The following is a 25,324-nucleotide window of genomic DNA, read 5'->3' as shown; positions in this document are numbered from 1 at the left end:
TTTTTAAATTTATTTATTAATTAAAAAATAAAGAAACAAAATAAAACAACATACATAATCAGTAATTCACAATATCATCACTTAGTTGCATATTCATCATTTCTTAGAACATTTGCATTAATTCAGAAAAAGAAATAAAAAGACAATAGAAAAAGAAATAAAATGAACACAGGAAAGAAAAAAAAAATTATACCTACCATACCCTTTACCCCTTGCTTTCATTGATCACTAGCATTTACTCTAAATTTATTTTAGCATTTGTTCCCCCTAATATTTATTTTTATTCCATATGTTCTACTCCTTTGTTGACAAGGTAGATAAAAGGAGCATTAGACACAAGGTTTTCACAATCACACAGTCACATTGTGACAGCTGTATCACTATTCAATCATCCTCAAGAAACATGGCTACTGGAAAACAGCTCTACATTTTCAGGCAGTTCCCTCCAGCCTCTCCACTACATGTTGAATAACAAGATGATATCTACTTGGTGCATAAGAATAACCTCCAGGATAACCTCTCGACTCTGTTTGGAATCTCTCAGCCATTGTAAGTTAATATTTTTAAACATTAATTACTATAAATTTTCAACACTCTGCAGTAATGACATTCCTATGTTCTTCCTTATGCAAAAACAATTTTTTAAATTTGTACATTTAGTCACTATCATTATGCACTCTAGGCATTCCTAGATTATACCGTCTCAGTCTTTATCGTCTATCTTTCTTTCTGATTTCATTTGTGCCCCCAGCCCTCCTCCCTCTATCATTCTCACATTCAGCTTCATTCAGTGTTCTAACATAGTTGTATTACAATTAGGTAGTATTGTGCTGTCCATTTCTGAGTTTTTACAATCAGTCCTGTTGCACAATCTGTATCCCTTCAGCTCCAATTATCCAATATCTTACCCTATTTCTATCTCCTGATGGTCTCTGTTGTCAATGAAATTCTCCAATTTATTCACTAATGTCAGTTCATATCAGTGAGACCATACAGTATTTGTCCTTTTGTTTCTGGCTAATCTCACTCAGCATAATGTCCTTAAGGTCCATCCATGTTGTTATATACTTCATAACTTCATTCTGTTTTACGGCTGTATAATATTCCATCGTATGTATATACCACTGTTTGTTTAACCACTTGTCTGTTCATGGACATTTTGGCTGTTTCCATCTCTTTGCAATTGTAAATAATGCTGCTATAAACATTGGTGTGCAAATGTCCATTTGTGTCCCTGCTCTCATGTCCTCCGAGTAGATACCTAATAATGGTATTGCCAGTCATATGGCAATTCTATACTTAACTTCCTGAGGAACCGCCAAACTGCCTTCCACAGCGGTTGTACCATTTGACATTCCCACCAACAGTGGATAAGTGTGCCTCTTTCTCCACATTCTCTCCAGCACTTGTCATTTTCTGTTTTATTGATAATGGCCATTCTGGTGGGTGTGAGATGATATCTCATTGTGGTTTAGATTTGCATTTCCCTAACAGCCAGGGAAGTTGAGCATCTCTTCATGTGCCTTTTGGTCATTTGCATTTCCTCTTCTGAGAAATGTCTGTTCATGTCTTTTGCCCATTTTGTAATTGGGTTGTATGTCTTTTTGTTGTTGAGTTGAACAATCTCTTTATGTATTCTGGATGCTAGACCTTTATCTGATATATCGTTTCCAAATATTGTCTCCCATTGTGTAGGCTGTCTTTTTACTTTCTTGAAAAAGTTCTTTGATGCACAAAAGTATTTAATTTTGAGGAGTTCCCATTTCTTTCTTTCTTTCTTCAGTGCTTGTGCTTTGCGTGTAAGGTCTAGGAAACTGCCTCTTGTTATAAGACTTATATCTCCCTACATTTTCTTCTAACAGTTTTATGGTCTTAGATCTAATGTTTAGGTCTTTGATCCATTTTGAGTTAACTTTTGTTTAGGGTGTGAGATATGGGTCCTCTTTCATTCTTTCGCATATGGATATCCAGTTCTCTAGGCACCATTTATTGAAGAGACTGTTCTGTCCCAGGTGAGTTGGCTTGACTGCCTTATCAAAGATCAATTGCCTATGCATAAAAGGGTCTATATCTGAACACTCTATTCTATTCCATTGGTCAGTATATCTGTCTTTATGCCAGTACCATGCTGTTTTGACCACTGTAGCTTCATAATATGCCTTAAAGTCAGGTAGTATGAGACCTCCAACTCCATTTTTCTTTCTCAGGATATTTTTAGCTATTTGGGGCACCCTGCCCCCCAGATAAATTTTGTTATTGGATTTTCTATTTCTGAAAAGTAAGTTTTTGGGATTTTGATTGGTATTGCATTGAGTCTGTAAATCAGTTTAGGTAGAATTGACATCTTAATTATATTTAGTTTTCCAATGAACACGGTATGTCTTTCCATTTATTTAGGTCTTCTGTGATTTCTTTTAACAATTTCTTGTAGTTTTCTTTGCATAGGTCTTTTGTATCTTTTAAGTTTATTTCTAAATATGCAATGGGCTCTTGCACCTACTTGGGATCCCCTTCACTTAAGGCAGTAACCCCTCCAGGCCTTCCTGCCCCCACGTGTCCTCTGTGCTGCTGGCAGAGCAGGCTCCTCAGCGCATGGTTCCTTGGCCCCATCAGCCCAGCCCCTGGCATGCAGGGAAGGCATGCTGGTTCTGTCTTCTAGGTGGTCTGGGTGTCCCTGGACACCTCACATTCCAGCATCCTAAGCTTCCTGGATTCCTGGGTTTCCCAGACCCCTGTCTATGCCTCAACTCAATCTGCCCCCTCCACCTGTACTGTCTTCTCTGCTGCCCTTGTCTCCCATTTGAGTCCCTCCTGCCCTGCCAGAAGTGACCGCTCATCTTCCGAGACCTTTGCTTCTCTTTCTGGGTGGTCCTGATCACGTGGGGTCTTGTGGCCCCTTCCTATCTCCCTACTTGGGTCCTTTAGGCCAGCAACATGCCTGAAGACTCTCTTGGTTGTGCCCCTGCCAGGGGCCAGGCACCCAGTGAGGCACCCCTCAAGTCCCTACAACCATCCAGAAGAGGATGGCATCATCTGGACGAGCAAATGGAGAGCCAGAGTTTGATGATTTCCCCCAGGTCTCTAGGCTTGACCCCTCACAGCCCTTTCTAAGCTGGTTCTTGCACAAGCTGGTTCTCAGTAAATGTTTGATGAATGAAAGATGATAACCAAAGGACCCTTCTCTAGTTCAGTGTTCCCACCGTGGACCCACCCTCAGCATCACCGGGGGCTCGTTAAAGCCCAAGGGCTGGGCCTCGCCCTTGGAGTTTCTGATCCAGAAGGTCCCAGTGGACCTGAGAAATATTTGCATGTCTAATATTTTCCAAGAGAGGCTGGTGCTGCTGGAGTGGGGCCTGTGCTTTGGCCCTACGCTGCTAATTCACACATGTCACTTTCATGGGGCCAGGCTCGTGGCCCTCCAGACTGAGGACAGAGCTCCAGCTGTTTCCTTCAGCCTCCTTATCAGCCCTCAGAACAGGGCCAGGCTTTCAGCAGGACTTATTGACTGACCGATGGGTCACGTGTACAAGCGAGCCTCAGGGACAGTGACAGCAGCAGCTGAACTGGTCAAGTCTTTAGCGGCCAGGGGAGGAGCCTCCAGCCCCCACGGGAGGGTCAGAGCTTCCCATAGGTTGTCCAGGGATGGAATCTGACTGGGTCCTGGTCCCCTGGTGGAGCTGGAGGCTTTCCAGGCCTGCTTAGGAGATTTCCTGATGTTCCCTTTGACAGTTCTTCAGCCCAGCAGTTCTCAACCCTGGATGTCTGTGAGAAAGTCCCAGTGCCCTCGCTGCACCCAGACCAACTTTCATCAGAATCTTGGGGAAGGGGACAGTTCTGGGAGCTTCTCAGGTTTTCTCCAAGGCTGAGAACCATGGATTTAAACTCACAGGAGCATCGGGGCCAGAGGCTTTGGAAAAGGAGCCTCGAACAGGCTCAGGAATCTCAGACACAGCCTTTGTCTTCATCCCAGCCATGCATTTGTAGCTTTGGTGGCCATGCCCCCTCTTGCCACCCATGCTCTGTTCATCTTGCACATGCACACTGTTCGGGGCCCTTGGCGTGGTGATTTCACCCCACCCTCCCTCGGGGCCGCTCACCCAGCAACCGTGGGGGTGGGGGTGTTTTTATTTCCTAGGGCTGCTTTAGCAAAGTACTAGAGATAAGTTGCTTAACAGAAATTTATTGTCTCACAGTTCCGGAGGCCAAGGTCCAAAATCAAGGTGCCAGGAGAATGTGCTTCCTCTTAGAGGAGAGAACCTGCTCCAGGCTTGGCCTCTGCTGGCTTATGGCATGACTCTGTGTCTGCCTCTGCCACTGGGGTGTCTCTGGCTCTCTGTGTCCAAATCTCCTCTCCTTACAGGGACTGGCCTCATTTTAACTAATAACATCTTCAAAGACCCTATTTACAAATAAGTTCATGTTCACGGGACAGGGGTTAGCACATGGCCAGGGGCCTCTGATCTGGCTTCCCGAGACGCTGCTGGTGGTGTGGGTTGCTGGGTTAAAACATGGAACTGTAAGGAATCCTGCCAGGGAAAGGCTGACCCAGGACCCTCTAATTCCCTCTTGGCCTCCCAGACCCCCACCAGGTGCTGCAGGGCTCTGACGCTGACCCCTGGGCTCACAGGCCAGCTCTGCAACTTGCTGATTTTGTAGTCTTTGGCATGTCACTTAACCTCTGTGGACTTCCATCTTCTCCTCTGCAAAAGAGGAAGAACAGCTGGTCGTGCGGGGTAGGGGGGGAATCTTGGGGCAAAATAGATAAGCAGATTCTGCAAGCCCTCAACCATTCTGCTCCAGTGGTGGCCACGTCTTCTTCCTCTTCCCACTGGTGGAAGTCCTCAAAATTTTATGATGGTGCTCCCATCAGAGAACTCCTGAGTACTCCCAGCAGGCTATGTCTATAAACTGTATTCATGGTGATAGACTAATATAAAACATTCTCACAAAAATAGGAGTCTTAAAAGGATGAGGTAAAAGCCTCAATAGAGGTTCCCATATTTTCTTCCTGCCGTTCCTGGTGGGCCCCTCTTTGGGGACCCCTTTCCGAGACCCGGAGGCCACTGGGAGAGGTGGTGTCACCGGGCGCCAGGAGCGTCCAGCAAGGGAGACTGGGAGGCAGGGGGCGTGGAAGTCGGGCTCAGGGAGGCTCCGGGTGGAGGCGGGGGTCGGCGCTACGGCATCTCCGCGGCGCTGGAGAAGCGGAATCTGCAGGCGGGGGTCGGGGCGCTGCGCGGTCCACCGCGGGGGGGACGCGGCCCGGCGGCACCCACAGGGGAGGGTCCCGGCCCATGGGACCTGGGGTCTGGGGAGCCAGGGCACGGGAATCCGGGGCAGAAGGACCGCGGGCGCGAGGCTTGGAAGCGTGGGGACTCAAATCCCGGAAAGCCTCCCGGGCCAGGCTCTGGCAGCAGTCGCGACAGGTCCTCCACCAGGTGCCATTTCTCCTTGACTTGCTGCAAGGGGAGCGAGGGGCGAGTTGCAAGCGGAACCTCCTCCCACCCCGCGGCCGTAGGGACAGAAGGCGGTCGGCTCCCAGCCGGAGGCCACGCCCAAGCCTGCCTCTCGCGCCAGCGGGGACCACGCGCACCCCGGTCCCGCCTCCAGCCAGAGGCCACGCCCACCCAAGCCAGCCCCCGGGGCCACGCCCCAGTCAATATCCTGACCCAGCCCAACCCGAGGCCACGCCCACACTAGAGTCCTACCAGAGACCACGCCCCTTTGTGGTCCCGCCCAGCCCAAAGACCACGCCCCTACCCGAAACCCGCCCCAGCCAGAGACCACGCTCCCTAGGATCCCGCCCCAGATCGAGGCCACACCCACCACAAGCAGCCTGAGATCACGCGCCTATCAGGACCCGGCTCCCAGACCCGAGACCACGCCCCAACCTGCATCCTGCCCCAGACCAGCCCGAGGCCACGCCCCATCGCGGTCCCGGCCCGCCCTAGACCACGCCCCTAGTGGAGGCCAGTGTGCCGCCGGAGGCCGCGTGTCTGTCTTGAGCTTGGGAGCTTGTGTTCAAAGCCCAGGCCAGAGCCCTAGAGTCCGGCCACGCCTTAGGGCCCGTCCCCTTCTTCCCTCCCCTTCCGCACCGCCAGCCTGAGGCCACATGTCTGGCAGGAAAGCTTCCCTAGACTGGGGCCCCTCGCCTGTCGCGGCCACTCACCCACACCAGCTGCTTCCGGAGCCCCTGGATGGCCCTCGTGTTGGCCTGAGACTGGGAGACGCAGACGGTCAGCACAAGGCTGTGGGCAGACGGGAACCGAGGTCACTCTCGTCCTTGGGCCCGCAGGTGCCATCCCTGACCTCCTCCCTCCCTGCCCATCTCTCTTAACGCGGTCCTGGGGCCTTTTCTCGCATTCCTTTGCAGACCCCACTTTATCTGAAGATAGGGCCGTCCTTTCCTTCCCTTGGGGTCCCCCAGGTCCCCTTAGCCCAGCAATGTGGAGAACCTGTTACCCCAGGGAGGTCCCCTTATCCGCCCAGCCTTGACGGCAGGCCTGGCCTTGCCTGCTTTACAGATGCAGCCTCCTCCCTCGGCCTCTGGTTCCCACAGTGGGTGAGACTGGGGAGCCCCACGACTCTGTCCCAACCTCCGGGGGCGGAGGGCTCAGAGGCAGGGGCTCACCTCCCCCCCACCCCCACCCCCACCCCCCCCCCCCCCCCCCCCCCCCCCCCCGCTGCAAGAGGCACCTGAGTAGGATAAGCAGGGGGAAACTGAAGGCATGGGAGCCCAGGTAGTGGAGGGCACGCTGGCTGGCCAGCGGGAGCCGGAGGGCCACCAGCTCTGGGACCACCTGCCAGGGGGCCGAGTAGTTGGAGAAGAGGCCGCAGTCCCAGGAGGAGTGAGTGCTGGGGAGAGATGACCGCGGGAGGCCGGTGTCAGGACCCGGGGGTTGATGGGGGAGGGGCTGTGGCCACCAGCACCCCCCAGGCCCCAGCCGCCCTCACCTGCTGATCACATAGGCCAGGGGCATTGCGGCCAGGAGCAGGCCCAGGAGGAGAACCAGCTGGAAGAAGAAGGTGGAGCTGGAGGCGCGGAAGAGCCGGGGGGATGCCCTGGAGTTCCTCAGGAGGGTGTACTGGGGGCAGACAAGGCCGCAGGGCCGGCTGTGAGTCCCGGCGGGCGGCAGGCGAGTGTGAGCCCGGGGAGGCCAGGCTAGAAAGGGGAAGGGACAGGTGTGCGCCCGGCTCCAGCTGGCTCTTACCTTCTTGATGTAGAAAGTGAGGAAGATGAAGACGCTGTTCAGAAGGGGCAGCAGGGGGCAGTAGAAAAGGCCCATCCAGGTGACCGTCTGTCCTGCCACAAGGTCCAGCACATTCTTAGGCACCAGGAACTCCTCGCGGTCCAGCCAGCTCCAGAAGCGGCCTGAGAAGCGCTCCACCAGCAGCCTGGCAGGGAAGGGGACGTCCACCCAGGAGGAGCATGGGGGTCCTGGGTGTGGGCTGGCATCCCTACACAGGCCCCCCCCCCCCCCCCCACGGCGGCCCCCTGCGGGGCTCACCTCCGAGGCAGGCTGACGAGGAAGGCAAAGGCCACGGTCAGCAGAAAGTTGAAGATGCTCAGCTTGTACAGCTCCTCCCCCACCGAGTTCTCCCAGCACTGCGGGCAGAAGGGGTGGGGGAGCCGTCACCATCCCCGCCCCCCCCCCTGTTTCTGCACCCACCTGTCGGCTGGTCCTCTGTGGGAGACGCTTCTAAGTTAAAACCCGGGGCCTCAAAGCGTGTTCCCCAAAACCTGGGTCTCTCCAGATGATTCATGGAAGAAGGGGTCTACTTCAAACCAGTTTGGAGAGCACTGCCAAGTCCGACCACCCCCACCCCCACCCCCTTGCCTTGCAGAGTCACAGGCACAGAGGAGAAGCCCTGCGGTAATGGCACCTGTTGGCCTCCAAGAGTCACCTAAGCATGGGCATTTTCAGGAAACCCCACAGCCAGGGCTGCTGCACCACACAACCCAGTGTGACGAGAGTAGCGCCCCCGGAGGTGGTGCCATGCCTGGTGAGACCCCAGAGAGGGACAGAGAGATTAGGGGCAGGGGTGGGTGTGGGGGGCTCTGCCTGGTTTGACGTGGGGCTTTGCAGGGAAGGGACAGGCCCGGCCGGGCCGCCAGCCACCTGGTAGTCACACGCGTTGTAGCCGAACGACTCACAGCTGGTCTTGTTTCTGCCGATGCACAGCACCGTCTGGCCCAGCGAGAAGGAGAACATCCCCAGGCTGCACAGCTTCAGGATGACGCACCTGAGGGGCCGGAGCTTGGTCAGAGGAGGGGCCCAGGTACAGCAGGACACAGGTGTGGCTGATACCCAGTGAGCGCTGCAGCATCTCCCTAGCTCAGCCCCTTTCAACCTGCTCCCTCCATGGTGATGTTTCCCAAAGCGTGTTCCCCCAAACCTGGGTCTCTCCAGATGATTCATGGAAGAAGGGGTCTGCTTCAGACCACTTTGGAAAACACTGCCGAGTCCGGCCACCCCCACCCCCTTGCCTTGCAGATTCACAGGCACAGAGAAGAAGCCCTGCGGTCGTGGCACCTGTTGGCCTCCAAGAGTCACCTAAGCGTGGGCATTTTCAGTGCTCATGGGTGACAAGAGACCAGCTGGGAACAGTGCTTCTGTTGAGGGAGGCAGCGGTGGGTGGGGGCTTATTTTGAAATCTTTGGCTTTTCTGTGCATTTTGAATGTTTTTATTTTTATTTTTACCATGGGCACACTTTTTTATCTACTCAGAAGATAAAATTTAAAATCCAACCAAAGAAAGCCAATGTTGGAAGAAAGCAGGAAGCCCTCTAGATCTTCCACTCCAAGGGGGGGAGGGGGGGGGCGGGGCAGAAGAAAAAACAGGGGGGTGGGTGAGGGGAGAGAGGCTGGGCTGGAGCTCTGCAGCTGGAAGGGGTTGGGACAGGGGTAGGAACCAAGGCAGGACGTGGGCGCTGAGGGTGGACACAGGGGACGGAGGAGGGCTGCGTATGAACCTGCCCCCAGCAGCTCGGCCCGCTTGGGCTCTGCTGCATCCTGGCTGTGTGACCTGGGTGCAGGGACGGAGGGTGGCAGCCTTGGCTTCACAGGTCAGGAATGGAAAACTCGCTGTGTATGCCCCGCTCTGCTGATTTTCTCAGCGTGCAAAGTCGGGTCCCAACAACCCCTGCAGGAGAGCGGCTCCTGTGTCTGAGCGGCCTCTGCTCTGCTCAAGAGGTGGTGTCTTTGGAGGAAGAGGACTGGGACGTCTGCAAGCTGGGGTCCGTGAGGCCGTGTGTTCTGGAAGCACCTACCTGTCCACCCTCTGGTGCGGTGGTGAATGAGGGCAGCCACGTAGCTCCTCAGGCCAGGCGAGAGTCGGCCCACTGCCTTCACTCGTGCTCCCAGGCCCTCTCCCCTCCCAGCCCCCGCCACACGCACTGTCCCACTTGTCACCCCCTTCCAAAGATGGCAATCACCAGAGAAGGGTGAGGTTGACCTCGGTGTTGGGAGGATAGTTCTCCAGCTGGACCAGGAATACAAACAGCAGGGGGCCCAGGAAGTTGACCAGGGCAATGACCCCAGGGGGCAGGTACTGGAGCAGCACAAACAGCGACTCCTGTAGGCAGAAGCTGGTGTGGGGTGGCCATGGGCCAGGAGGGCCCTCTGTGCTCCCCCATCCCCGTGATCCCCTGGAGGGTAACTCGGGGGCTGGCCCAGGACCTGGAAGCCCACAGGTGACTGCCAGTGGTAGCCTGGGGGAATGGCCCCAGTTTGAGCTAGCGGGAGCTGGCCGTGCCCTTGCACCCTTGCTTCCATCGCTCCCTGGTAGAGGGGACAGTTCCGTCTCCTCCTAGGGCCCCTCCTCCCAAAGGGGCACATGTCAATGGCCTGGTACCTCCTTGTTGTCCTGTGAGTACTTGGTGGCCCAGTAGATGGCACTGATGGCCCCGACCACCAGCAGCCCTATGAGGACGTTCACACGCAGGTAGGTGAGCAGGTGGCAGACCCTCTGCGCCCGGGACTGCTGCTGCATCAGCTGGAAGAGGCGACCCTCCTCCAGCTCCACCTGTCACGGGGGTGGGGTGGGGCAGGGGACAGGCAAGGTCGGCGTGACACTGCACCAGGACCAGGAAGAGGAACGGTGGGTCGAGTTCTCTGGAGCCCCCACCTTGCAACTGTGCAGGTGAGTGCTCACACCCAGACACATGCACAGCCCCCAGGTGTCACAGCCTGTGTGCACACTCACACCTGCACAGTCACACCCACAGACACACAGCCCCTTTTACTCGCTGGCTCACACACACTCTCACATATTCACACACATGCATTGTCACAAATGCTCTCACACGCCTTCATTCAACCTGGACACACATTCTCACACTCTCACACCCAGACACACTCCCTGGCACACTCACCTTGAACTCATTGCTGATCTCATGCTTCTTGATGGTGGCAGCCTCCCACCCATGGATACAGAAGTCCCAGGAGGAGAAGACCTTAGCACTGACGGGCGTCCTGTATTCCTGGCCCAGGAACAGCCTCTGGGGCAGCCCCTTCACCATCCTGGAGGGGTAGGAGGTTGGGGCCTTCTGGGTAGGGGCACCTCCCACCCGCCAGCTTCCGTCTAGCTGGGCTCTGGGCTCTCGGGTGGGGCGTGCAGGGGCGGTGGTCCTGCTTCTGGGGCTGCAGCTGGGGACACAAGAATCCTGGCCTGGGAGCCACCGATGAGCCTTACTGAACAGGGGTCAGGGGTCTTCCTGTCCACTGGGGAGTACCACACGAAGGGAGGGGGCACTGGGGAGAGCCCCCAGACAGGGGTAGAGGTGTGGCTCTGCTCTCACCGCTGGAGCGTCCCGCAGAAGCAGAGGAGCAGGCAGGCCAGCGGGCTGAGGAGGTAGGCCAGGCGGATGCTGTAGACTGAGCTGCTCTCAGGCCCTGCCCGGTAGGTGCCATAGAAGAGGTAGGTATTGTCGAAGGCCTACGGACATGGATGATGGCAACAGGCCAGAGCTGCCTCCCAGGTTCTGCTCTACATGCTTGCCATTTAATCTCACAGTAACCCCAACAGGTAGGTAGTAAGAGAATCCCCTTTTACAGAAGTTCAGAGAGGTTAGGCAACTTGCTCAAGGCCACACAGCTTTGGGGAACAGAGCCAGTGCTTGAACCCAGGAGCTCATAGTGGCAAGCACTTCATGGCTTCCAAGGAGGAAAGTGGGGCAGGGTGTATCCCAGAGACCTGGACACATCCCCTTCTTGTCCCTTGCACCTGCAACCCCAGCTGCCCTCTGCAGGCCATGAGCACATGTCTGTGGGCTTGGGGAGTAAGCAGGGCACAGTGGCTCAGACTCTGTGACTGGCCCCACCAGCCTGTCTGTGGAAGACCATCCCACTAGAAGCCCCCTGCAGGGGTGGGGCCGTCTGGGACATGGCTGGTCAGACCCCACTTACCCTGCCAGTTAAGACATTCCAAAGTTGGTTGTGGAACTTCGGAAGGCCAGGCTGGGGCTGATGGCCACCGGGGCACTGGAAGGCTGTCAAGGAGGGAGAGGGGGCCACCAGGGAGGCGTCCCCCTGGCACAGGTGAGGCTTGGCCATGCTAGCTCCACAGACCCCCCGCCTGGGGAGGCCTGGGAAGGGTGCCGAGGCCATGTCGAGGGGCACGGGCAGGGAGAGGCCCAGACTGGGCACAAGCAGGAGGGGGCCCCGGTAAGGGTGCAGTGGGCTCCAGGGAGCTGTTCCCTCCCTGGGGGAACCTGGGGTCCCTGGGACGGGCACTCACTCAGGTTGAGGGCGGGGCCTGGGGCCGGGACGCGGAGCCAGATCAGGGGCAGCAGTACAAAGCTGGCGGTCAGCAGCAGGGTGAGCAGGTTGAGCAGCAGCAGGAAGCGGAGGAAGGTGAAGTACGACTGGATTCCCGTGCCGAAGAGGCCTACGTGAGGACGGCATGGTGGGCCAGGGACGGAGCTGGGGGCCAGGCTGAGCGCCCAGGGCTGCGGGATGCGAGGGGCCCTGCACCGGATGCATTGAATGGAGTGTGGGGGAGGCTGCTGTAGCAGTACCTCGGCCCGCCACCAGGGGGTGGCGTCATCCACCAAGGTTGCCGGGTCGGGTTGGGGGACGAGTACGGATGGAGGCGCTCATTGGTGCGGAGGGAGGGGGCAGTGGTAGGCAGAATGACATCCTCCTCCCAGTTTAAAGCTAGACACTGAGACTCCCGGGAGGAAGGCGGGAGGTAGGGGTCGGGGTGCGGGTCCTACCCCCGATCTGGTAGAGCGCCCCCTCCCAGAGCCCGAAGCCCTGGGCCAGCTGGCGCACTGCCTCCCAGAAGCGCCGTCCTGCAGTCCGCCGCCTGCGCCGCCAGCGCTCCCAGCACGAGCTCTGCACCCCCTCGGGCTCCCGCAGCTGCCTGGGGTGGGGGTGGGGGTGGGGATGGGGAAACCCCCGAGTCAGCCACCACGCCCACCCGAGCCAGGCAGTGCCGCGCCCTCGGACCCGTGGTCTCCCCATCTTGCAGGTGCACTCCTGGGGTGTGCCCCCCTCCCCCCGCCAGGCCCTCCCCGACCCCCGCGCGGCCAGGGGCACCTACAGAATGACGCGCTTGTCCACCATAGCGTAGGGCAGCGTCCGCACGGGCGCCCTGGAGGAGCACAGCCGCTCCATCTCCTGCCCCCACAGCTCCTCGCCTTCTGCCTCGGGCCCCGGCTGCCCTGACCACTGCCGCAGCATCTCTGCGGTCGGGGTTGAGGCCGGGGATGCCAGGTGGATGGGCCTCAACGTCTCGGCCTGGCATGACCAGAAAGGAAGAGAAAGTATGCAGCTGGGACTGGCCACCGGACTCAGTCCCACTCCACCTCTCAGAGCCATGCATGGCCAGGGGCCTCAGTTTCCCTGAGTGTCTAATGGGGAGAAAGAGCAAACGGGCACGGAAAAAGGCGACAGTCACGGGCCAAGCTGCGCCCAGGTGCTCTGCAGGTAGGTGGCGGGCCCCGGGCTTGCTCCCCCACCCCAGCTGGCTCCCGGGGCCGCAGGCCAGCCGGGTTACCCTTTGGGGACACAATTCCTGTGCTTCTCCATGTGCCGATTCCCTCTTTGGGAGGGCCCCGCTGTCCCAAACCCTGGCAGTCCCTGAAATTGGGCAGCAACCCTGCTCTGGAAACCGGAAGCCCCTTCCACCTTCTGTCTTGTGGTCCAGCCTCACAGATCTGGGTCTGCCCTGGGACCCCTCCACCTCGGCCCCAGATGAGTAAGTGAGTGTCCCTGGAAGCCCACCTGAGGGAAGGTGGCCAGGGGACCCCTCTGCTGCCTGTGCCGTGCCTCCACTGCCCCTCTAACCCCAAACCCTCAGCCTCAATTATCTCTTCCATCCCATCATGCTCCCCTTTCTCCGTCCCCCATCCTTCACCCAGCTCACCTGGGACCCACGGAACAAGTTCTGGGGGGAGCCCTCTCTTCCAACGGGCTCCCGCCAGGCCAGGCCGGGCTGCGAGGGAGCCGGAGGGGAGCGGGTGTCACATGACAGGAACCGCAGCGCACCCCTTCCCCGGTTCCTCCCCCTCTCCTCCCCACCTCCTGCAGTTTCCTTTGCTCTGAACTGAGGCTTACCGGGTACTTCCTGCGTGTGGACGCAGCCAGGCAGGTGAGAGGCACGGGGCTCCAGAGGCCAAGCCTAATGTGGGCTGGGTGGGGGTCGGGGTTCTATGCAACCTGCGTGGGCCAGGGGCAAGCTGCATCCAGTGCCGGGGCTGGGGCCCTGTGGCCTGGAAGGTCCAAGCCGCCCAGGGCTCCCTTGGGGGCTGCAATGGGCAGTTTGATGCTGTCTGGGGGCTGCTTCTGTGGGCTCGCCCCTCCTCCCTCTTTCCCTCGGGCCTGGAAAGTCAGGGACCTGATCCAGGGGGCCAGACCCAGGCAGGGCGGCAGGCGGCTGAGGCACAGTGGCAGGACCCCTTATCTGTGTACTGCAGGTTGTTGGGACGCCTCGGCCGGCAAGCATGATAGGGATGTGATGGTGGGTCCCATCTGCATGGGGCTGCTTATTTTCCCTTGGGCATTAGTAGTCAGCAAAACAGCTGTAGGGAGGCTTAGAACATGCTCAGGAATCATCTCCGGGCCTGCCTTTCCACGGATAGCCACTTAGGAGTCATCTTGGGTCCCCTGGGAGGTCCTGCAGCCTTGCCCTTCCTTTCTGTCCCTCTCAGGGCCTGGTATCTCATGTCCAGATGCCCTGGTAGCTTCCCTCCCTCTTGCCAGCCTTCCCCTCCTGGTTTCTGGAGCCTCTGCTTTGTGGCAGGCCCAGCGCTGACTGCTGGACACCCAGTGGGCTCAGGGGACAGGGGCATAGATGGGCAAATGCAGGTGTCATTAAGAAGTGGCAAGTGCTTCAACTAATGGGACCTGGAGCAATCCAAGAAGGCTTTCTGGAGGAGGTGATCTTCGACTTGAGCTTGGGCTCTTGCAAGTTCAGGGTGGCTGGGGCAGGGATGTGCAGAGTGCTGAGGAAGTGGTTGGAGGAGAAGCGGGGGCTGGGGGTGGGGTGGGATTACTGAACCTCTACGCCAGGGCACCAAGTGTCGTGGGCAACGAACCACCCTAGATAATCGGCTGATGGGCCTCGCCCGCCAACAGCTGCAACAAAAAAAGCCCCAACCCTGGCCCTGCCCTTTTGGTCCAGCCTAACGTGGCAGGCCCCCTTTTCCTTCATTCTTGCGTCCTCACTTTTGGCCACGTGGTCCTCCCCTCCAGCAGGGCCCTCCCTGCTCCTTTCTGTCTCCCAGCTCCTGTTCATCCTGTCTGCCTCCTTGAATGGATGTCTTTGAGCCCGCCTCTTCTCTCCTCCAGGAGTGCCCCTGACCTGCCTCTGTCCCAAGGGCTCAAACCCTGCCTGTCCCGGTAGTCCCCTGAAATCCAAAGGAGGGCTCTGGTGCGGACTTTCTCAAAGTCAGGCTCCCAGGTGCACCAAGGCTTGCCCCCTGGCTGGTGTCACCCAGGAGGCTGGTCAATGTCTCCCAGCCTCGTCCCCTCATGGGTAAAAGCCTGTGTGCACTGCCGTCACTTGTGGGAAAGAACAGTGAGCAGGGAAAAGAGCAGGAGACCTAGAGAGGCACCCATCCTTCCTCCTTTCGGCCCCCCTCCTCCCAACCTACACACAGGAAGTGCTCCTGACACTTGCTTGATAAACAAAAGAAGCCACGCCCAGACGGGGAGGGGGAGGGGGTGGCCCCAGGGCCACCCTTTGGAGTGCCCTAGATCCCGCCAGAGGATGGCCTTGCCCAATCCCCTGTCACAAGGCACAAGGTGCTCCCTCGTGGGGCATGGTCTGCTTTGGACAATAGCCCTGGGAAGTGGGTGCGTCTGGAATTACTGTCCCTATTTGTAACTTGGGGAAACAGCCCCACCACAGTTGGAAGTTGGGGACCCCCAACCAGGGGAGGTTGGACTATAGCCGCGCACCCTGCAGGCCACGGGGTGGGGTGCGGGAGGGTGGTGCGCCCGGCGGTGAGGCCGTGAGCGCCGCGACGGGAGCCGGCCACGTGACGTCCAGGCCCGAGGCCACGTGGGCCGGGCTGCGGCTGTCCCTGCCCGGCACGCCCCCTCCGGCCCCCGCCAGGCCTGCCACGGGTCGCCCCGGGGCCCTTTCTTATCCACCCCCACCCCCACCCCCGGCCCCGCGGCCCCTCCCCCAGGTGGCGGAGCTGAGACCACAGTTCCCGGCGGCCCTTGCGGGGGACAGGTGAGCCTCGCGGGCGGGTGGGGCCCCTCCCGGCGCCTCCCAGGTGAGTGGCCCCGGATCCGGGCGCCGAGTGGGGGCTCGGGAGCGACGCCTCGTCCGCAGCCCGAGCCGGTTCCCCCGCCCCCACCCCCGCCTTGGCCGGGCAGGTCCGCCCCTTCCGAATTCGTTTCTCACCCGGGAGCTTCCCGCAGCCGAGTTCCCGCCCCGGTGGTCCGGGACCTCACTCCGGGGAGCCCTTAGACCTGAGCTGGGGAGTAGCGGGATGGGGGGGCTGCAGTCCCCAGCGCAGCGGGGGCGGCTCAGGGGAGGGGGCAGAGGTCTGTGCGCCCAGGATGGGAAACTGGGTGTGGGGCGCGCCGCGGGTGTTGGGGCCGCGGTTGGGGGAGGGGAGGGGAGGAGGGGGGCCGGGTCTAGGGCTCCCGCAGTTTGCCGCCACCCCGGAGCTCCCAGACTCCCTCTTCCTGGGAATCCAGCCCTGCCCTGCCCTTCCCCACCTAGCTCAGGGCTCAGGAATGATGCACCCCGGAAACTCCGAGGGCCCTGCCCTAGCCTGGGGAGGGGGACGGGGGAAGGGCCAGTTACCAGCGGGGCTGAAGTCCTCTCGGCAGGCCCAGGTGAGCCCTAGCCTATGGGTGGCAGAGACCCCAGATATGCAGCCCCCGGGCACCTCCCACCCCAGCCCCCAGTTGGGCAGGGGTGTGCCGGAGGCCCAACCTGGACCTGGCAATCCGAGTTTGTGGGGACAGAGGAGTCCAGCTCCAGGGCCTGGGAACTGGGTGGGAAGGGCAGGTCGTGCCTTCCAGGGCTGGCCTTTGGGCAGGAGCCAGCAGAGCTCCTTCTGCCCTACCAGCCCCTCTTCTGGCCACTTTTGGGCCACTGTTTGGGACTCCACCTCTGACCCTCCTCCCAGCTGGTTTTCCCACCCAGTTCCCCAGCAGGGCCACCGGGGTGAAATGAGGGGCTAGAGGGTGGGGGCCTGGGCCCAGAGGCGGGTTCTGGATACCCCTCAGCCCTGGGAAGCTGTCCTGAGCTGGCCCACTGTCCCCGAGTCCTGACTCCCCTGGGGCTGAGGGTGGGGCAGACTGCACAGAGTCCCACAGCACCCCCAGCCCACAGTACCCCCACCCCCACCGGGTGAATAGGCCCAGGCGGGAGCCCTGGACAAAGCTGCTCTGGTTCCAGTGGTGACAGCAGAGTGGGGACAAAGGAGGCCCTGTTGGCTGCTAGGCCCTGCCCCCAGCCCTCCAGTGACACGGTGTGGGGGTGTTGGGTCTTCAGAGAACAGGGTGGTCTTGGGGCCACGCGTGGGCTGGGTGCGGGCAGCTGTGGAGGCTTCCAGCCTGAGGGCTGGGGGTGGGGGATGACTTGGTGGGATTTCCTGCAAAGGGAAGCATCTCTGTGGGGTCTCAGAGAAGGCCCTGCCCTTTCTTGCCAAGAGGGTGGCGTCCCTGGGGGGAGAACTCTAGAACTCACTGTCACCCCACCCCTTCCCCGTTTCCCTGGGACTGGCGAAATCGACATCAAGGAAACAGATGGGGAGCTGCCCAGACCCTACACCCTTCCTTCCTCTCCTTACCTCCTCCCCTTGTAGCGGGAGGGGCTCTCTGTCCTACCACTCCCGGGATGGGGTGGGGTTTATTTGGGACCGCTCATTTGGCCCCATGTCTGGCTGGGGTGAGGGGGAGGGGGCTGCCGGGCTGCGGGTGGTGCCCCGCCATGGGCCGAGGTCACGGGCGTGCTGGCCGGGCGCCAGGCGTGGGAGGCCAGTGTTGGCAGCGGTGCTCCCTCTCTCGGCAGATGGGCCCCAGAGGGCTGCGGAGGCCGCAGCCGGGCCCAGAGCCAGCCTAAGACTGCAGACCAGCTGGGGCGAGGGGCACAGACATGGCCCAGCCAGTGGCCTTCGTCCTTGATGTCCCCGAGAGCCCGGAGGACCAGGGGTAAGTGCTTTGGCCGGCCCTGGAAGTCGGGGGGCTGGGATGTGCCCCTTCCAGGGAGGCCAGCCAGGAGGGACTAGACTGTGGGGTCTGGGGGACTGGGTTCGCCCCAGGCTGAACCCCCACCCCTGCTCCTCCCAGCAGCCAGGAGCCCAGCCCTTACGAGGAGAGTGCAGTGCACGACTCCTTCCACCAGCTCATCCAGGAGCAGAGCCAGTGGGTGGCGGCTGCAGGGGCCGAGGAGGGGCTGGAGCTGCAGGAGAGGGAGCTGGGGTCTGGGCCCCCGGAGGCCCCAGGTGAGGCCGGGCACCCAGTCTGCCTGCTTGGGGGTGGGGGTGGGGTGGGAAGCCAGAGTCTCCAGAGGGCCCCTGGACCCTGTTGTCCCTTTACAGGTAGCGACTTCCTGGGGCCCGGGGGCACCCTTGAGCTCAGCTCGGCCACCCTCCGCATCCTGGCCAGCATGCCCAGCCGCACCATCGGTGAGTGGGGCCCCCCGACATGGACCCCAGCCCCTGCGCTCCGAGCTTTCAGGCAGGCATCTGTGCAGCTCAGCCAGGCCCTGGTGGCTTCCGCCCCACCTCCGTCCCCGAGTCCCACTGGGCACTGGCCGGGGTCTAAAAATGACTTCCATAGTCACAGGGTAAAAATAGGCTCCTGGGATCAGTGGTGCCAAGGCCCCTGGTAAAGGAATTTTATTGCTCCTTGGAACTGGGCCTGGGAATGGGTGGAAGCATCCCCTTCTTCCACCACCGAGGGCGCCAAGGCGCCCCCCGCCCTGACTTGATCCCCCTGCAGGCCGCAGCCGTGGTGCCATCATCTCCCAGTACTACAGCCGGACAGTCCGACTGCGGCGCGGGAGCGGGCGGCCCCTGCTCAGGGATGCGGCGCTCCTGCCCCGGCCCAGCCTCCGACACGACCTGGAGCTGGACCCCATGGCCCGTGAGGAGGAGGGTGAGTGGGGTGAGGACGCGGGGTGGGGAGGTCAGGCCGGCCTGGGGATGGGGGGTGTCCAGGTGCCAGCAAGACCAGGGACCCCTCCCCCGGCAGGAGCCGGAGCTGTCTTGGTAGCATGGCCACAGGGCAAGGGAGGGGGCTTTTCGGCTGCAAAGTTCACCCCGCGGCAGGCCCTCAGTCACAGTTGGCCTCTGCTGCGTGAACATCAGTTGACCAAGGCCAGGGTTGCGGACACTGGCCCACACACTGGGGCTGTGATGGCGGGCCACGGACCCTTCCAGCTTGGCAGCAGGTTTTTGTCTGCCAGGTGAACTAGCTCCTAGCCCCCAGATAAATTAAAGCTTAGATAAGGAAACGCTTAGCTGGAAAATATCAAGGAACTGGCTTAGCCTGGAGGCATCTAGGGAGGCTTCCTGGAGGAAGCAACACTGGAATGGGGCAGTGGGCAAACGGGGAGCGGAAGGAGGAGCGAATTTGGAGGGGCCAGGGGCCAGTCTCGTAGCCATGAAGGCAGGTTGGTGATATCCAGCGCATCCCAGCTGCTGTCCCCTCTGGCTCTGCCCTCCCCAGTCGCTTGTGTTTTCTTGGGCCTTGCCCTGTTTGCTTCTCAGAGTCCGCCCAAGGTCCCCTGCTGGGGGGCAGCGGAGCAGCACAGGATGACGCGGGCAGGGTGGCAGGGAGGGTGAGCGTGGCAGCTTTGTCACTTACCCTGACCCAAGGGGCACATTTCTCATCTATAAAGTTGGGGTTGAAAGCGTACCTCCCTCAACAGAAAACAAAACAAAACTAAACAAAGCGGACCTGCTTCCCAGGGCTGCCGTGAGGGTTAATGGGCCTGTTGGCTGGTGAGTGGGAAGCCAGAGGCCTGTGGTGGCCAGGCGGTGCCGGCTCGGCCTTCTGTCCCTCGCCTGCCGTCATGGGGTCTTTGACCCCTTTAGAGGAGACAAGGCCTTTGGTTTCCACGGTTAGCCCGCGAGCCCGTGTGCGCGTGTGCGCGCGCTTGTTGGGGAAGGGGGTGGGGGTGGGACCCCCGCTGGTTCCGATGCTCTGGGATGGAGTGAGGTCTCCTGCGGCCCCACGAAGAGTCTGGGTCGTGGAAGGGGGGTGTAGGGCCGGCCTTGAGGATGCAGGCTCGGTGGAGATGGGAAACCAGGTGCTCCTGGGCTGGAGGAGATGGGACGGAGCGGCCGCGGGCAGAGGGGGGATGCTGCGGGGGGTGGGATGGGGGTGGGTGGGCTGCCAAGGACTCCCTCCTCCCTTTCCTGCAGAGAAGCGGAGTCTGCTGGTGAAGGAGCTCCAGGGCCTGCCGGTGGCCCAGCGCGACCACATGCTCCGCGGGATGCCCCTGAACCTGGCTGAGAAGCGCTGCCTGCGGTCAGTGCCCACGGGCCCTGTGTGCCCCCCGGGCTCCCTGTCCCTGCCCTCTGGTGTGTGTGGGGGGGGAGGGGGTGGTCTCTGCAAGGGCCTGGGCTGGTGCTCAGCTCAGGCATGGACGCTGCCTCTGCCCGCAGGGAGGAGAGCCGGGCTCCGCAGGGGACAGGGAGGGGCCAGCGGAGCCGTGGGCGGGTCCTCTCCCGCAGCAGCCGGCTCAGATACAGCTGCACCCTGGTAGGAGCCGGGCTGACCCCAGGGCCCCTGTGGGGGTGGGGGGTGGGGCTGGGGGCTGCCACCCTGTCTCCTGCTCCTGGGGTCCTTGTAGCCCTCAGCCCCCTCTGGTGCCCAGAACCTTTTCCTGTCTCCTCCCGAGCCATCCATCCACTGCTGCCCCTGCTTCTGAGCCAGGTGCCGGGGCTCTGGCCACCCTCCCTCCCAGCGCGACCGTCCTGCCGCTGTCCCCACAGGCCCTGCACAACATGGGGCTCCGGCTGCTCTCGGGCCTGCATGCCCTGACCCCGTGGCGCTACGCCCTGAAGCAGATTGGGGGCCAGTTCGGCTCTAGCGTACTCTCCTACTTCGTCTTCCTCAAGACCCTGCTGGCCCTCAACGCCCTCCTGCTGCTGCCGCTGCTGGCCCTCGTGGTGGCTGTGCAGGCCGCCTTTCCGCCCAGCCTTCCTGGCCCGGCCCCTGCCTTCTCAGGCCTGGAGCTCCTCACAGGCGGGGTGAGGGCGGGCCAGGGCCTCTGCAGGGCTGGGGGAACCCATCGGCACCTGCCTCGTGTCTCCCACCCTCTTGGTCACAGCTTCCCCGGGGAGTCCCTGAGGCTCCACAGAGCCCCGTCCCCATGACTCCAGGTGGCCACAAGGCCTGGGACCTGGCTGTCTTTGACATCCATCCAGCCTGGTTTCAGCGAGGGCTGGGAAGCACCAGGGCGGCTGTGGCCCTTTGCCTGCCTCTGTTTTCCTCACTGTCCCTTCGGCTCTGCCTCTCTCCTCCCCTGCCCCTGGGGTGCCCCCTCTCTGCTGGGGCTGGGGTGGGCAATGCTCCTGACCTGGCTGGGCCTCCTCTCCCCAGGGCAGCTTCACTCACACTGTCATGTACTACGGCTACTACAGTAACACCACGCTCAACCAGCCCTGTGAGCCCCTGCTGGATGGTGGCCAGTGCACCCCTGGGGGGGGCAGCCTTCCGTACAACATGCCCTTGGCCTACCTCTTCACTGTGGGCGTGGCCTTCTTTATCACCTGCATCACTCTGGTGTACAGGTAATGGCTCTCCCCAATGCTCCCTCATCGTCCATGGATCCGATGATCCTCCATCCATCAATGATGGAAACATGCATTGATTCATCCATTGATCGCTGGATCCATCCATCCATCCATCCATCCATCCCCTCATCCACCCACCCATCCATCAATTGATCTTTCCATCCATCCATTGGTTTATTGATCACCCATTGCTCCATCTATTCATCATCTGTCATCCATCCATCATCCATCCATCATCCATCCTCCATCCATCCATCCATCCTCCATCCTCCATCCCCCATTCTCCATCTGTCATCTGTCATCCATCCAGCCATCCAGCCATCCTCCATCTTCCATCTGTCATCCATCCATCCATCCTCCATCCATCCATCCATCCATCCTCCATCCATCATCTGTCATCCATCCATCATCCATCATCCATCCATCTTCCATCCATCCATCATCCATTCTCCATCCATCCATCATCCATCCATCCATCCTGCATCCATCATCCGTCATCCATCTGTCCATCCTCCATCCATCCATCATCTGTCATCCATCCATCATCCATCCATCATCCATCCATCCATCTATCCATCCATTCTTCATCCATCCATCATCCATCATCCATCCATCCATCCATCCATCCATCCATCCATCCTCCATCAATCCATCATCCATCTATCCATCCATCCTCCACCCATCCACCATCTATCATCTATCCATCCATCCCACAAGCACTTGCTTAACTTGGGGCAGAAAGGTAAATGAGTATGGTTCTTGACTATGGGAGAAGACAGACCACTGAACAGGCTGGAAACATTCAGGGGCCCCAGAGGCATCTGCCTGTGGGAGCATAGGTGAAGGGATAGGGTGGTTTCCCAGGGAAGGAGGCAACTGACCTGAGATTCAAGAAGAGTGGGCAGGAAGGAGTTGGGTGAGAGCTTTTTAGACCGTGGGACAGATGGTGCAAAGGCCCTGAGGTGGGTCTGGCTCTTTCTGTATCCACTCTTGGGGAGGAGAGGGACAGCTGCTGTGTGTCGGTGGCTGGCAGGGCTGTCTGTGGATGGTGGGCCCCACAGTGGACAGGCACATCCAGTGGGTGAGACAAGCAGGCCAGTTGTCCTCTCCTGGGAACCTGGCTGGGTGTGGTGCAGGAGGGGCGGACCAAGTGGCAGGAGGTGGGCCCCTGGGCAGGATGGGGTTGCTGTTCCTGCATGGCCTCTACTAGTTCCTGGCTCTCCCCCACCCCACAGCATGTCCCACTCCTTTGGGGAGAGCTACCGGGTGGGCAGCACCTTGGGTGCCCAAGCCAGCGTGGTCTTCTGCTCCTGGGACCACAAAGTGACACAGAAGTGGGCTTCGCGCCTCCAGCATGCCAACATTCGCACCCACCTGAAGGTGAGAAACCGGAAGGGCTGGGGCTGGGGCTGCGGCCCCCTACCATGGCCAGGCCTGTTCTCCTTCCTGCTCTGGAAGGAAGCTCAGCATGTCCACTCGGACTCTTCCCGGGCTGGAGAGCCAGGCGCTGAGGCCTCCAAGGAAAGTCAGGTTTCTACTCAGGTCTTTCCCTGGGAGTGTGTGCGTCTGTCCTCAGCCTGGGAGGGAGAAGGCCGGTGTCCTCGTGTTAGCCTAGGGGAGGGACTGCCCTCTGCCCCCTGTTACAGATGAGGAAAGTGAGGCGTAGAGGTTCAGACACAAGGCTAGGAGGCGGCAGAGCTGGACGCCCTGGAAAGTTCTGTGTCTTTCTGGGGTTTTGTGCCACAGGATCTGTCTCAGGTTGCCCATGGCCAGGGGGCTATTTGTTCCCCCTTGGTGGGAGCTCCTGTGGGGTGGGGGGCCACCTGGTCAGCTGTGAAGCCCAGAAGCTGGGCGGACAAGGCGAGAGAGGCCACGTGCGGAAGGCAGGGCTGGGAAGGGAAGGAGGAGGGAGGAGGGGGCCTGAGGGGAGGCTGGGGCAAGCCCTGGGGTTGAGCAGAGAGCCTGGGGAGGGGTGCTGGGGGTGGGGAGGAGGGTGGGGAGCTGGGGCTCCTGAGCCCAAGCCTGGAGGGGGCTGCAGAGCAGGAGGGGAGAGGCGTTGGCATTGGGGCGGGCCTGCAGGTGCGTTCAGGGGTGGGGAGGTGGGCAGGGCAGCCCCTCTTGGGCAAGGGCCCCTCCCCTGCCCCTGTTGCTCCAGCTCTGACCCTTCCAGCCCCCCCACCCCACGTGTCCAGATTCGCGCGTCCTGAGTGTGTGGGTGCCTGCCCGTCTGGGCGCTGTGCCGTGAGTGGGGACGGGGTGGCTGTCCTCTGCAGGAGCTGCTGGCCGAGTGGCGGGTGCGGCGGGCCCCCCGGAGCGTGTGTGCCAGGCTGCGGCGGGCGCTGGGGCTGGGGCTCGGCTGGCTGCTGTGCCTGGGGACCATGCTGGGCTGCGCCATGGCCGTCTACGCCTTCTCAGAGTTCATGATCAAGGTGTGAGGCCGGGTGTGAGGGGGGCGGCCGTGGGAGGAGCCAGCCTCGGGGTGGGGTGGCGGGGGCGGGAGCCAGCCTGGGCCCAGTGTGGGGGGGCTCTAGGCTGAGGGGTCAGACTCTCCGCAGGGGGCAGGACCCTGGGAGCCTGGAGCTTGGAATTAGGGTGACCCAGCATCACCTGGTGTCAGCCTGGGCCCCCTGTCCCCCTACCCCTTGGGAAGCCTGGGGCTGGGAATCCCTCGCACCCCTCCTGGCCTCCTGGCTCCCCTCAGGGGCCTCGACCTTGCTGTCCCCATTATTCTATCCCAGTTCCCACCTAAAAACAAAAACACTCCTCTTGTCTTGTCTTCCTTTTCGTTTCATTTCTTTTCCTGGCCCCTGCCCGGAACCACCCTCCCCGGCCCACTTCCTGGGCGGCTTGAACATGAGACCTGGGGCAGCAGGCTCTCTGGGGTGGGTGGGGGTGGGGGGTGCTGCTGCAGGTCCGCCCCTCCGCTGGCCCCTGCCCTGACCCTTGCCCTCCCCCACTGCCCTGGCAGAGGCCGGTGGCCGCCGGGGGTGAGGCGGGGCTGCTGGGGCTGCCCCTGGTGGTGTGCCTGCTCAACCTGGGCGCCTCCTACCTGTACCGCGGCCTGGCCGCCCTGGAGCAGCACGAGTCCCCCGGGCTGGAGGCCTACGTGGCCGTGAGCAGGTGGGTGGCCGTGAGCAGGTGGGTGGCCGCGTGCAGGTGGGTGGCCGCGTGCAGGTGGGTGGATGGCGGGGGCCAGGCGGTGCGGCCTTCCCGGGAGGGGGGGCGGCCTCTGCCTCCCTGGCCCCCCTCCCCCAGCCTCACGCTCCCTACAGGAACCTCCTCCTCAAGGTGGCCATCCTGGGGATTCTCTGCTACCACTGGCTGGGCCGCAGGCCGGGCTCCCTGAAGGGCCAGGTGAGCGGCCGCAGCCACCCCCACCCCATTGGGCTTCCCTGCTCCCAGAGGCCGGGCAGCGGTGGGCAGGCCCCCAGGTGGGCCGGGGTGGGGAAGGCTGAGGAGCCCTGTGTGTGTTCCAGTGCTGGGAGAGCTTCGTGGGCCAGGAGCTGTACCGCCTCTCGGTGATGGACTTCGTTCTCGCGCTGGCGGACACGCTTTTTGGGGAGCTGCTGTGGAGGTGAGAGGTTGGGGGGCTGGGTGGGGCTTCCTGGCCCCGCCCACTTCCTTAAGCCCCTCCCCCTCCCATCAGCTCTTCTGAGTACTCACCCCACCCCAGATCAGTTCCAGCAGAGACGGAGAGAAACACACAGGATGCAGCTTATTTTTAGGTTAGAAGGGAAGACAAGCTTCAAAGCAACGTGCGTCAGTTATGTGCGAAGAAGGAAAGTGTGGGGAGAAAGGGCCAGTGAGGGGACATTTTCAAAATGCTGCGGGCTGGTGCCAGCGTTTCAGGTGGTTTTTGCTTCCTGCTTTTTGCGTTTCCATATTTTCTTGGGAAACATAAACTCAGGAATAATGAAAAAAAGGATTCTTTTTCCAAAGCAATAAAACTGTTGGTGCCGATTCTGTGATTTAGCTATGGTGCCTAGAAAAGGGCTGAATGAAAGAAAGGATCCTGTGGCCGCCTGGCCGGGGGGTTCTCTGACATCTAGCCACGTGGGGCTGCTGGTCAGCTTTGTGGGCAGCCGCCAGGTCAGGTGGGGACCAGGT

At 60.5% G+C, this 25,324-nt stretch overlaps 2 protein-coding genes across 11 annotated transcripts in view; one reads left to right on the top strand and one right to left on the bottom strand.

The window, feature by feature from the left end:
- Positions 1–13,449, bottom strand: TMC8 (transmembrane channel like 8). 3 transcript variants are annotated; one of them, XM_077166105.1, is made up of 16 exons: positions 13,369–13,449; positions 12,544–12,740; positions 12,215–12,363; positions 11,737–11,886; positions 11,406–11,488; positions 10,799–10,935; positions 10,373–10,520; positions 9,853–10,023; positions 9,434–9,573; positions 8,118–8,241; positions 7,506–7,603; positions 7,209–7,392; positions 6,952–7,082; positions 6,694–6,852; positions 6,167–6,245; positions 1–5,456 (listed from the first exon to the last, which is right to left on the bottom strand). In XM_077166105.1, the coding sequence occupies exons 2-16, from the start codon at positions 12,681–12,683 to the stop codon at positions 5,175–5,177; spliced, it is 2,175 nt and encodes a 724-aa protein (XP_077022220.1). In that variant the 5' UTR covers positions 12,684–12,740; positions 13,369–13,449; the 3' UTR covers positions 1–5,174. The 3 variants fall into 3 exon arrangements, with proteins under 3 accessions (XP_077022220.1, XP_077022222.1, XP_077022221.1); XM_077166107.1 differs by having other exon boundaries at positions 5,277–5,456; positions 7,209–7,300; XM_077166106.1 differs by lacking the exon at positions 1–5,456 and having other exon boundaries at positions 6,042–6,245; positions 7,209–7,300.
- Positions 12,681–25,324, top strand: part of TMC6 (transmembrane channel like 6) — a 22,511-nt gene continuing 9,867 nt past the window's right edge. Inside the window, exons 1-16 of one of the 8 annotated variants that reach the window (XM_077166102.1) lie at positions 12,681–12,929; positions 13,150–13,200; positions 13,533–13,593; positions 17,482–17,621; positions 17,763–17,914; positions 18,011–18,097; positions 18,414–18,569; positions 19,841–19,946; positions 20,084–20,180; positions 20,414–20,671; positions 21,024–21,214; positions 22,453–22,597; positions 23,491–23,646; positions 24,186–24,337; positions 24,490–24,571; positions 24,694–24,791. In XM_077166102.1, coding sequence (XP_077022217.1) covers positions 17,566–17,621; positions 17,763–17,914; positions 18,011–18,097; positions 18,414–18,569; positions 19,841–19,946; positions 20,084–20,180; positions 20,414–20,671; positions 21,024–21,214; positions 22,453–22,597; positions 23,491–23,646; positions 24,186–24,337; positions 24,490–24,571; positions 24,694–24,791 — 1,736 coding nt within the window. In that variant the 5' untranslated portion in view covers positions 12,681–12,929; positions 13,150–13,200; positions 13,533–13,593; positions 17,482–17,565. The other 7 variants (XM_077166097.1, XM_077166104.1, XM_077166103.1 and 4 more) reach the window with 7 other exon arrangements.

Source organism: Tamandua tetradactyla, chromosome 6, assembly GCF_023851605.1.
Source record: "Tamandua tetradactyla isolate mTamTet1 chromosome 6, mTamTet1.pri, whole genome shotgun sequence".
NCBI classification, from domain to species: Eukaryota; Metazoa; Chordata; class Mammalia; order Pilosa; family Myrmecophagidae; genus Tamandua; species Tamandua tetradactyla.
This window is presented reverse-complemented; position numbering and strand designations above follow the sequence as displayed.